This window comes from Saccostrea cucullata, unplaced genomic scaffold, assembly GCF_032062105.1.
Source record: "Saccostrea cucullata isolate Sc308-1 unplaced genomic scaffold, CSIRO_AGI_Scuc_v1 ctg188, whole genome shotgun sequence".
NCBI lineage: Eukaryota > Metazoa > Mollusca > Bivalvia > Ostreida > Ostreidae > Saccostrea > Saccostrea cuccullata.
In genome coordinates, this window is record NW_026926584.1 from 28,611 (window position 1) to 41,357 (window position 12,747).

The 12,747-nt window shown below is 34.4% G+C and overlaps 2 protein-coding genes across 2 annotated transcripts in view; one reads left to right on the forward strand and one right to left on the reverse strand.

The window, feature by feature from the left end:
* LOC134272134 (allatostatin-A receptor-like) overlaps window positions 1-6,728 on the forward strand; it is a 30,185-nt gene extending 23,457 nt beyond the window's left edge. Inside the window, exons 3-6 of the mRNA XM_062754375.1 lie at window positions 490-613; window positions 1,574-1,776; window positions 2,162-2,298; window positions 4,924-6,728. Of these exons, the coding sequence (XP_062610359.1) occupies window positions 490-613; window positions 1,574-1,776; window positions 2,162-2,298; window positions 4,924-5,267 (808 nt within the window). The 3' untranslated portion in view covers window positions 5,268-6,728. The remainder of the gene's footprint in view (window positions 1-489; window positions 614-1,573; window positions 1,777-2,161; window positions 2,299-4,923) is intronic.
* Window positions 6,729-8,040: 1,312 nt separating this feature from the next.
* Window positions 8,041-11,796, reverse strand: LOC134272146 (fibrinolytic enzyme, isozyme C-like). Its single transcript, XM_062754396.1, has 7 exons — window positions 11,793-11,796; window positions 11,637-11,680; window positions 11,198-11,364; window positions 9,570-9,651; window positions 9,107-9,284; window positions 8,503-8,651; window positions 8,041-8,319 (listed from the first exon to the last, which is right to left on the reverse strand). The coding sequence occupies exons 1-7, from the start codon at window positions 11,794-11,796 to the stop codon at window positions 8,167-8,169; spliced, it is 777 nt and encodes a 258-aa protein (XP_062610380.1). The 3' UTR covers window positions 8,041-8,166.
* Between the last annotated feature and the right edge of the window lie 951 nt (window positions 11,797-12,747).

The following is a 12,747-nucleotide window of genomic DNA, read 5'->3' on the forward strand; positions in this document are numbered from 1 at the left end:
ATAATGTGTCAAATGTGCACGCCCTATTAAATGTCATTCATAAGTAATCAGCAAAGTTTATTTTTTGAAAATTATGTCAAACATGAAGTCAAATCAATTTGTCCAAGTCATAGCATGCTGAGATATATCTTATCACAGGTAATGGACATGTCAAGTATGAAAGCCCCATCTCTTCTCAAACAAAAGATATATGGAAAGATAACAATTTTGAGAAGTAGTTCAAACTTCATGGTCTAGGTCACGGGGTCAAAAATTACAATTAGTTAATACATACAAGTATAATTATCTTTTCTCATTTAAAAGTTAAGATCAAGGTTAATGTTTTAAATGTACTCATGTCCACTTAGTATATTTAAAACTTTGGATTATTAAAAGGCAGTATATATGTTTTCCTTACATGAGATGTCAAATAATATCTGGTGTGTCATTATCACAAAATTAGGATAATTTTAATTTCATAATTATTTTTTTTTTTTATACTTTTTACAGGTTTATTGCCATTATTTATCCACTACGCGCCCGGTCATTGTGCACGGTACGACACTCCAAATTCGTCATAGCAGCCGTGTGGATCCTCTCCTTTATTTACACCATGCCAGTTATCTTTATCCAGGCAAGCCAAAATTTTAGAGTTATTAATATATTTTATAAATTCCGAGAAATTTTGCCTAAAAGATGTGAAGAAATAATTGAGATTTCACGTAACAATACGCCTGTTAATTAGATTTCTGATGACCTTAAAACTTGACCATTTCTGAAAATGAGAAGGTTCAATTATCGAACAAGGACTGGGTTATTAGAATATGAAAATGAGTACAGAGTACCTCTGCCCTTTCCATGAATCATATTCCCGAATTTTTAAAGAAATCGACATTCCTTGTGCAGTTCTTTTTCTTATTCTGAAGTTTATTAGAGAAGACAGTACGATAAAAAAAGCTACAAAAATTAGTCTGGATTGATTTACGTAGGTTGTGGTCCTTATAATTACAACAAGAACAGTAAGAGTAAAAAAACAGACCCTTTCTTCCTCCATTTAATCATTTACCAATCCACTTCCATTATGCCATTAAAGCTTCAAATATACTCTATTATGTCTGTCTGATTCGTTACTGTATTAGTTGATCTTCCAAAATGTCATCATCCTATAGTTACCTAATCTAAGTATAATCTCCCCTCCTCCTCCTCCTCCTCCTCCGCAGATTAGAATTGATAAATATGGATATTCGAATGTACATACATTCGATGAGTTGATATTAGATCACAAAATATTCACGAGACCTTATTTTCGCGAGTCTGTCGTTTGGACTTTATAAACGGGACGTACTAATCTTTACTTTTTATACTTGTAAGAATAATCAAATTTTTGTGAGCAGATGGTCTTGTGCGAAAATAAAGTTCTTGCGAATTAAACATTATTCACAGTAATAGAACATGAAATGTATATATATTTTAGGTATTGATAATTTATTTGGAAGGGCTAAATAAAAAATCAGCAGGATCGATAGAATAATTTCTGAAGACAGTTTTTCCGGCCAATAAAGACAAAAGCATTTGGTTTTTTTAATTTTTTCAGGACCTGCATGAAGTTGGAAGACGAGTCAAAGCCTATTGGTGCATGAAAAAGTATTCACAACCAGTATACAGTCTTTTGTTTGAAATCTACATGTTTTTCATTTTGTTTATTGTTCCCATGACGATAATGTTGTTCACGTACAGTCGTATATCCTGCGAGATTTGGAACGTGACAGCAAGGCGAGCTGCCTTGGCGGGAGGAAGGTGTGTACCTTATAAAATTGAAATCAAGAATTACGTACTTGTGAAATATTAAAATTTCAACAAGCTAATTCAGAAATTCTGTGTCCTTTGGACCTCAAAATTAATTGTTGACGCAATAACATTAGTGCAATCTACTTGCAAACTCTTATTATATCACTGTGGAAAACTTAGAAAAAGACTTTCTGCAAACACGTCCTAATTCACTCCAATCAGGGTTTACATAGATATAACCGAGGTAGAATTGAGACCAAACAGATCTTGACAAAGCAACATTAACAGAGAGAGAGAGAGAAAAAGAACAACTTTTACTGATTTAGTCTTGGAAAGGAAGTTTTACTCTTCCAAGAGGTATCAAACTTTTTAAATTTTCACTAATCACTTTCAGACAAAGAGAAGAAGTGAGCTTAAGATCAAATCAAGCGAATGAGAATGGTTCCTCTCGACGATTAGTTAGACGATCTGTCAAAAATACCACTATCATAGTTTCCGAGGACGCAAAAACAAGAAAACAGGTACTTAACGGTGAAATTACAAATGTAACATTGATTTATGATAATGTAAATAGATTCAAGAAAAATATGATTGCAAACCTGTAAAAAGAGATCAATTAGATTTTACAACCCTTTCTCTTGCCATTATTGAATGACCGTGCTTGAATGTGAATGTGAAGTTACTTTAATAACTAAATGTACCAACAAAGCATACGAAAGATTGACTTTATTTTAATCAGTGTTTGCAAAATTATTGACAACGGGCTAAACAATAAGTTATTTTAAGTTCCAATAGAGATTTTCAGTTTTAGAGATAACCGTTTTAGTATCGCGAGACCCTGAAACCTTGAGTCAAGCCTCAAGGTCAAGGCGCACATTAGGATCATGAGAAAACATTAAAGAGAATGGTTCCAATCAATTTATCCTTAAAATTGACATGATTGTTACAGAACTCTGCCAAAATCACAAGGTTTCTCTACATCCCGGAAGAAGATCTTAATTTAATTCAATAATTTTGCCAGGTTTTATTTAACATAATTACATGAAAAGCGCTTTAAATACCCCTGTTTTGAACTACCTGCGTGCGGGATTTGTTTCTCGTAAATTACACTTTTGATAGTTTTATTGACGTTTTTCCATCAAATTTCTTTAAAGCTAAATCCATAATTTCTTTTTTTACATGCTGTGAAAGTATTACAAAAATGATGCACTTATTTAAAAAAACGATATCTGTTTAGTCACAATGAAATAAAATGCGTGTTGCAGAATATCTCAGCTGTGTAGTGCTATTTTTGATGCAGTTTGGATCAAAGAATGGGGGAGGAAAGACTTTATTCCACATTTTATGCGATAATAATTAAAATTAAATAAACTGTTAGACAGCTATTAAGGAATACTTAATTTTACCTCATGTATATTTTAATCGCAAGAAATAAAATTAAAAAAAGATCAAATCACGAGAATTTAGAATATGCATCATTAGAAATATCCAGGTACTTTTTGTGACAGTACATGTGTATCTCTCAAGGTTATGATATTTTAATGCATTATCAGTTCAAATAAAATCATAGGTTGCATCTCTGTGACAAGTTTGTTATTTAGATACATGTACTTCAAAATTTAGCTCCAGAACTTTAGCTCTCCGAAAAAAAAATATATTCGACAGACCGGAGAACTACAGTGCCACCCATTGGAAAAACTAGATTTATTGCGCACAAAATAGTACGCTTAGTTCGGGATTAATTCTTCTAAATTCTTACCTTAATTGCAAAAAAGCTAGATTTTAAATAATTCCTTACCCCTCTGTCAAGTACTCCTGTAGGTGACATATGCACGAAGCGCCTTGGACCGAATTATCTTGCAAACCAAGATGGCAGTATAAAAAGATGAAATTTCCGATGATCTCAATTTCGGGCCCAGGAGGGCTATTAACAACAATTATAAGGAATTTTTTGTTGTGAAAACAGTGAAAAAATATGTTAGGAACACACGATTAGTAGTATTTTGTGATGACAGTTTTAAAAACATGGAGAAATCGAGAAACAGCGCACTTTTTAGTACGCAATAAATATAGTTTTTTCGGACGGCAATGTAGCTCGGACGGTCTGTCAATATAAAACAAAAAGAAGAGTGAAATAAAGGTTAAAAAATAAAAAAAATGGTTCGAAAAAAATGGTTATAAGCGTCGACCGCGAAATTAAGTGCTACATAACAGCAAATCCATGAAAAAAGGAGTTGATCCTTACGTCGCGGGTTAATATCGCACCTTTTAAAAGTGTTTTTGATTCAGCACTTTGAATAAGCGTAATTTAAATCCATTTCTGAGAAATAATGCTGGCACGAAAATGATCCTTATTTAAAATTTTATAAGGATTGTTTCAGCAAGTGGTGCATCTTTAAAAAGAAAATTTCCATTAGATAGACGTTAAAAACATACAATCAAACAATCATATGGTTATTATACGCTCCGAAGGTGATGGTAATAATATCACCCTTGTGTGAAATCTGTGTGTTCAATGTCAATTGTGTGTCAAAATGTCCGTGTGTCCAAAAAAAAAGGAAATCATTCACCAACTACCTCATTGCAGATGCTTTTAATTTTAACACAATCTTCCATGGAATGAATGAAATATGAAACAATTTTTGTTCACTGTTTTTATCCGATGTCAACTTTCTTTTGTCTATGTGTCTGACCGTTTCATATATAACAAATCTTCATTGCAGTTTTCTCAGCAACTACTCATTGTGTTGAAATTTTAAGACAATCTTCCTAAGGCATGCCAACTTTTGGACATTTTTTTAAATCTTATGTTTCCTGTTTGATATATGCATCATACTTCCATACATAACAAATTTTCGTCGCAGTTTTCTCATTAACTATTCATAGCAGATGCTTAATTTTAGTACACTCTTTGTTGAGGCATGCCATATGATGGGATTGATTTTGATATGAATCTGATGTCAACTTCAAATTTTTCTGTGCCTGTAATTGAACATGTATATATGAACATGAAAATTTACATCAGAGAGGGACGTTAAAAACATACTCACACATTTCATGTTTCAGGATTTTTCACAGGAATTTTTAATGCTGTTGTTAATTTATATTTCAAACCCGTTCAAGAAACAATTGATAAGCATGTTTTTATCTTCACAGGTAATTCAATGTTGATGATCATCGTGTTTTTCTTTGCCGTTTGCTGGGGACCAATTCTTCTGAATAATCTCCTCGTTGCCGCAAACGTCATCAGTGAACTGAACACAGGCTTCCTGAAGCCGATGAGAATGACCTTTCACCTGATGTCGTACGCAAACAGCTGTGTGAATCCCATAGTGTACGGAATCATGTCCAAAAACTTTAAGGACCGCTTGCGGAAGACTTTTTCTAGACGAATGTCGCGAAATCAAAGTTTAACAGCAAGCACATTTCCCAGCAGAAGCTCAACTATGAGAAATCAATACACCAATTATCATAATTCAAAAGAAAGATCAGTGCTGTAGATCTCGCCATGAGAAATTTCTAAATTCCCACAGAAAGTTGGACGGCACTGTAGTCAAAGATGTGAGAATTATAAAAATTCCCACGAACGATGGAAATTGGTGTAAAGTCCATGTTCGAAATTTTCTAAAATCATTATTACACAGACTGATGGGTTTTCCTATGATGCTTTTACAAACGTAATACCTGGGTATTCATATGAAACCAATGAACATTACCTGAATGCCTAGTGTAACAAGTCAAACTTGCTGAAGAAATCAGGGTTTGTCGACCAACAATATGGCAGCCAACGGGAAATAACTCTTACTTAAATCACTTCGATGGAAAATTATAATCCTCGGAATGCCAGGGGCCCTGAGCCAACTAGTTGATGTCCCATGGCACCAAGTCGACTCAGGTCCCTCTGACATTGCGAGGATAAAAAAAAACTATCGATTGCAGAAATTTTATAATGTTTCTTTTGTTCTAAACAGGCCCAAAGAAGATATAAGATTTTCTTTTTCTATCTATTTGTTACAAATCATGTTGCATATCTGATTATTTTCAAGCAAAAAAAATGTGGTTCTTTCTTAACTAAATGTATGAATTTGATAACTAATGAAGATTTATGTAGGAATAACTACATGTAGTACAACATTGAAAGTAAACTTAAAACATATTAAATTTATGAACACTACCAATTCTTTTTCGTTTCTCTATGGTTTATGTCACCCCGAATGAAAGCAAAGGAGCAGGAGGCATTGTTCCAACTTATTTTGCCCGCATGATTTCTCACATATGGGTTTTGAAACTTTACATTAGGTATGCAACATTCAAATGGCTACTGTTGCAATGGAAGAGGAAGGAGATAATCTGGGTTGATATATACACTTTTATTTGCAGTTATTCTAACAATGTTGCTAGTTATGCCCCCGTAAACGAAGTTTTGGGGGTATATAGTTTTTGTCGTGTCCGTCTCTGTCTGTCTGGCTTTCACACTTCACATATATAATCCTTGTGAGAAGACGCTTCATTGGATACCAAGAATTTTGACCTTGACCTTGGAGTTTGACCTTCTTTTAAAATACAACCTTGACCATAATTTTTGAAGGGTTAGGACTAGGGCTTTTATACATCACATTTAATTATTGTGACAAGACCTTTTATTTGATATCAAGAATCTTGACCATTTGACATTGACCTTGGAGGATGACCCATTTTTACACAAAAAATCCAAACTTTTACTTTGGCCCTAATTTTTAAACGGTAGATACTAGGAATTTCATATTTCAAATACCAGTTCTTTGTGGAAAGACCTTTCATTTGAAACCAACAATTTTGACCTTGACCTTGGAGATTCCTGTACATACAAAAAAAAAATTTACCTTTGGCCATAACTTTTGAACAGTAAAGGCTAGGGCTTTCATACTTCACATATGTAATCCTTGTGAGAAGACCTTTCATTGGATATTAACAAGTTTGACCCTTGGACCTTGGAGTTTGACCTACTTGTTGCAAATTTAAACCGTGGCCACAACTTTTGAACAGTAAGGGCTAGAGATTTCATCTTCACATATGTAATCCTTGTTACAAGACCTTTCATTGGATATCAACAACTTTGACCTTGACCTTGGAGTTTGACCTACTTCTTGACAAGCTTTAACCTTGGCCACAGCTTTTGAACGGTAAGGGCCAGCGCTTTCATACTCCCCATATGTAATCTTTAGGACAAGGCCTTTCTTTAGAACCAACAACCTTGACCATTTGACCTTGATCCCGGAGTTTGTCCTACCTTTAAAAACGTTAACCTTGGTCATAACCTTTGGTGGTCTTAGGGTTTTATATTTCACAACTGTGTTTCTTGTGAAAAGGCCTTACTTTAGGTACCAACATATTTGATCTGCATTTGAAAAAGCTTAACCTTCGCTATGTTGCCATATGATATGGGGGCATCAGTGTTTCACAAACACTTTTGTTAATTATGCTTCCGTAATCGAAGATTCGGAGGTATATAGTTTTTGCCCTGTCCGTCAATCCATCTGTTTGTCTGTCCGCAAAAACTTTAGCCTTGGGCATAACTTTTGAGTGGAGGGGGCTATGGCTTTCATATTTCACAGGTGTATTCCGTGTGAGAAGGCCTTTCTGCTGGTAACACCAAATTTGACCTCGTGTCCTTGGCTTTATATTGTGTTAAATCTTTATCATGTTGATTTGCATTACCTGATGTAAAAATACATTGACACACTTTAACAAAAAATGTCCTACCTTTAACCTTGCAAATGATACATGTAACTTTTATACAGTTGGTGCGAGGGGTTTCGTACTTCACCTGTGTATTCACTGTGACAAGACCTTTCAAACGATTTAAAAATATTTTAACTTGGCCCCCCCCCCAACACTTTCAAGATGCCAAGGTTTTTGCTTTATATAATAGTTTTATAGAAAAAAAGTTTTCAACTTAATTCAGCACTTTTGAAAAGATTTAACCTTGACCATAAGTTTTGAATCGTTAGTACTAGGGCTTTCATGTTTCACAGGAGTAATGTTGTGTGACAATACCTTCCTTTTGATACCAAAAACTTTGACCTTGAAGTTTGACTTGCATTTCAGAAACTTCAATGACCATAATCAATAGTAGTGTGGGTTAATGTCCATAATGTCATAAAGAGCTGACTTGCATAATGGGGTATCAGTGTTTCACAATGCAATAGTAGTGTGAAAACATTTTGTTAATGTAGTGGAAACAATGCAATGTTGTGTTCTGCTATAAGGCAGTGACGGCGTTCCATAGGTATCAGTGTTTCACAAACACATTTTGTTAATGAATGAAAATCTGTCGATTAAAGTGCATCAAAAAGCAAGGCATAAACCCAATACGATTTTTCTTTCTGCTTTATTACTTTTCAATGCTTCCAAAGTTCCTCAAATGGATATGGTAATCCAGTCCAGGAAATGAGACACACGGACACACACGCTTGGATACTCTCCGTTACAAGTATTGATCCCCCAAGACATGATTCCTGCCAGCTTATAAACTCCGTCCTTCATACAGACATATGGACCACCTATATCGCCCTATGGGTTTTGATAAATTTTAATAAAAACAAATCACAAGTTATATGACACACATATTTTATAATTTTCTTAAAAATTAAAATGAAATCTCTCTTAAGTTTAATAAGACATCGCAAAGCTGTTGGCGTAGTCAAAAAATTTACAAGACAAATATCTGTAGTTCGAAAATGGATATTAACTTACACTACAGGAAGACTTTCCCAATTCAAAAGTACAGAGATGAGAATCTAGAATGGTGACGCCATTTATACCGGTCCACTGGTTCACGCACTGGGTGTTCATAATGTTTGTCACCTGGGCCTCCATCAAAGCGTCTGAATTACTAGGATCGCCTTAAATTTCACAAGTGATAAGAGGGTGTTATACTGAAATGCAATATGTTTTGGGACATTCTTTTGTATTAAGAGGGTTGGATGGTTGTGGCCATTTTTGGACTATATTGATCTCCTTTACATTAGAAGAAGAGCTCCGTATAAACATATACATAAGTGATTTAAAACTAAAATGTATGAAATTTTTCTTTGTCATATGATGGTACAGCTTAAGATATCATATCTTAAACATTAAGTTATATCTAATAGTTTATCTGTTGACTTCCAGGCTTCTTAAATCCAAGAGTGATGTGTCCTTGTGAGTATTACGTCAATAAATATAATAATAAAACAGAAAATTATCAGGTAAAGGACTGCTTGTTTTGGCAAGAGAAATATGTAATTGAAAAACATTGTTTGGAAAAGTCCCCCCTCCCCCGATACTACGTATCATGGATGTTTTATAAAAGTCTTACTGCCAGCTGTTTTGCCCCATCCCGTCATCCAGCAGTCCGCGAGGTTGGAGAAATCTTCTGTCTTACTGGATGGTAGAGTGGCGAGCTGAATGGATCCGCCCACTAGAAATGGTGTCTGTAACTCCACTACGGCTATATCGTTAGGTAATCCTGGGGAACTGCCTGCGAACTGGGGATGCTAAAACATATTTTCCGTCTTGTGAAATATTAAGTTATCAAAAACGAAATAAATTATATTCGACAACGAAAATAGAAGTCGCCGTACAAAATGTCTTCAAACAAAATTTTACTTTTTGCAAATGAACAAAGGTATGATCATACATACTCTAGGACACACCTATATTGCTATCTAACCAATCTTTTACATCATAGTGTATGTTGAAGATTTCACTCATATTCCAAGATAGATTGTAAGAGTTCCAAAGAAACTGATAAACATTAGATGATACGTTTTATCACTCACCACAGTAACTTTAGAAATCCCCGAGGTCATTCCACCTTCTGAAATTTTGGACATTCCAGCTGCTACTCTTAGGGACGACAAACTTAAACACAATGGTATAAATAAGTTGTAAATATTGTATTTTTCCGTAAAAATAAATAAATTAAAGCCTTTAAAGACACATGATGGAAACAATTAAGTTGATAACTCAAGATAGAATTTTTTTTTAAAAACCAGAAAGTAAATGCTTTACATGGGACTGTTAAATTTGCAAAGAAATACTACAAGTATACCTCAATGATGACACTCATTTGGGATTTGTTTCTATACTGAAAGGAAAAAGAAACGCAGGGTAAACTTTAGAGGTGAAATATTTTTTTATTTTTCTTTATGTATTTTCTAGTATTTATATCTCACATTTAAAATCATCTTTAATAAAAATGTAACCAAAATTCCATTTATTGAAACTAATATGACGATACCCCCCAAAAGTGATAATTGAAAATTCTCATTATCTTCAATGTCTCCTTCGCCCATCTATCAGTATCTTGTTTGTCCTTTGCATGGAGTTCATCAGTGTGTTTTCCCTACAAATAGGGATATTTTGCAACCTTTTCAACAAGATAACCCTTAGTTGAAAGGGACCATCTTCGGTATTTCGAACCCTATCTTCCACTCAGTCCCATGGATGTTCAATGAGAAAAAGATAGACTTTACAGAGACTAGTCGAGTGGATAAATGTAACTGTATGCTAGAAAGTCTTAATAAACCCAGGCTACAATGGGCCGGAGGTAAGCTTGCCGAAAAAATTGGGCAAACGGCGCGCGCATGCGCCAGTGAGAGGAACCCCAATGTAAAGTTAACTAGCTTAAAGATCCAAATCGCGCAATCGGTTTCTTTCAGTTTTATGGTGAATGTAATGAGTATGATAACCTACTCAATTAATAGCAGTTTTGTGGTAGTACAGTGGCGATTAAACAGGTTGCAGGACGAATAACCCGATCTTGACGAGGCTCTGTTACGTGTCAACGTCATCGTCACGGTTGATTGAAAACAATTCAATGCCCTCTCTGACGACGGTTCAGATGTTCTAAGGGGGGAAATTTACTAGCGACTGCGAAGCAAGCTGTTATTACGTTTATTGTTTAGCTGTTAGCAACCTAAAAGCCAGACCCAATGAAACTTTCGTCAACTGTTACAAGATTGCAAGAAATGCATTTCGTCTACAAATACTAAAAATCAATTTGTATACCTCAAGTGCATCAAATGGTACAAAACGATCGTTGAAAAACTTGTCGTAATCAAGTTGCACGTGATTTTGGCTTTTTAGCACTTTTCCGACGTTACGTCATACATTTCACGGCATGAACACTGATTTTAGTGCATAGTAACCAAGATTCTTCTCTGACAAATTTTCGTAATTTTTGGTCATGCGGTAATTTTTTTTCGCATATTATGTTACCCTGCGTTTCTTTTTTCCTTTCAGTATATTTTTGTGTTCGTCAACCTAAATGGGACATTGAATAAACTTCCATCATTGAATTTTCAAACAAATTACAGAACTTACTTGAAAAATTTTCTAATGATAAAATAATGATTTCAAGGAAATACATTGTACAATGAGAAAAGGTTACATTCAGTAACATTACCTTAGACCAGAGACGCACTGTGCCGCTGTGAGTACCACATTCTGACGGATCAAGGTGCCCCCACAAATGTGCCTCCAGGAATTACTGTAGTAGAACTGTATAGACACCTGCCACGGCCATTCCCCGACATCGGCTGCTTGTCCGCCCACCACACGGGAACCGGAAGTCTGCAAGTAATACACAAAAAATATATTGGTCTGCACACGAGAACCATACAGTAATTCTGCAAGATATACTCAAAAACATATATCATGCATTGCATGATTATAAATAAGTGATTGGTTATTCAAGAAGAGTTCACACAACCATAACTACCAAAATGAAAACTAGAAAGCAGTCACCGGATGAAAAATAATTTTACAATCTCAATTTCAAAACATCGATTAAAGAAGATGACATGTTTGTAGATATCAATTTGGTAAAAACAATTTACAGCTACCTCTTCTTTGTTAGGTCTGCACTCGATGTTGGGCAGATGGACAGCTGAAAATATTCAGACATGATGAATTTTACTCACAGATGCTTGTGGACAGGCCCCCTTGAATAAATTATCTAGGCTAAAGGATATTTCTGTTTGTCTGCTTGCATTAATTACTCATCTTGTTTACATTTGCAATGTATTCAATACTAATAAAGACCCCCATCCGCCCGAAATAAAAAAAAAACATTAACGTGGAATATACGTTCAAGACATAAAAATATCAGTTAATATTCGCGGAAAGGGGTTGGGGGTCCACACACAAGCACTTGAGTGCTACCAAATAGAAACCAAGAAAAAAACCATGCTTTTTAATATGATTTCTCTAATAATTTTAAGGAGTGCTATAATTATAAACAATTCTTTCATGCAAAAGAAAGTTTTGAATATTAATATATTTCATAAATATATTCAAATTAACATTATTATTCTACATGAATACTTTATAATCAAAATGTGAAAAATAATTCCACAAAGTATCAACTCACAAAAAAGAGAAATGGAAACCAAAAATAACCACATCATGGCCGGTGTCTTTCCAGTTTAAACCAAACAAGGACTTGCATCGGTCAATAAACTATTCAGTATTCAATATGACATATTGTTATTCTCACTGATATTTTGAGAAAGGTAAAAATGGGTAGCCACGACTTTCATGTGTTATTTCCCAGGCAATACTTAACACGAATGAACTTTAATACGGTGTCAAGGAACTTGTTAACTTGTGTTTATACCGAAAATTCACTTAAATGCACCTAAGATTTAAATTCAACATTGAATAAAAATAATAAAAATATTTTTAAAATGTATGTAAATGAGCAAGCAAAAATCAATGCAAGATGAACAGCTTACATGTACACACATCTGAATTAAAGTGAATTCGTACATTGTACTTGTGTAAATAAATGCATTAGAAAATTAATTTTTCTCTGGAAATATTTTCGATTTATTAAAGCCCCTGTTATTCATCTCTAAAATGAAATAAGTCAAAGCACGGGAAGATAAGGAGTATAAAAACCAGTATTTTAATCGACAATCATTGAAATATTCAATTAATGCAGGTTAACGAGTC

Excerpts from the sequence above, each read along its gene's own strand:
- LOC134272146 (XM_062754396.1), bottom strand. Across the intron at positions 9,652-11,197 it reads CAGTGCGTCTCTGGTCTAAG|TTTGTCGTCCCTAAGAGTAG; the intron begins GTAATGTTACTG and ends ATTGTGTTTAAG. Across the intron at positions 9,285-9,569 it reads GGATTTCTAAAGTTACTGTG|CATCCCCAGTTCGCAGGCAG; the intron begins GTGAGTGATAAA and ends AATATGTTTTAG.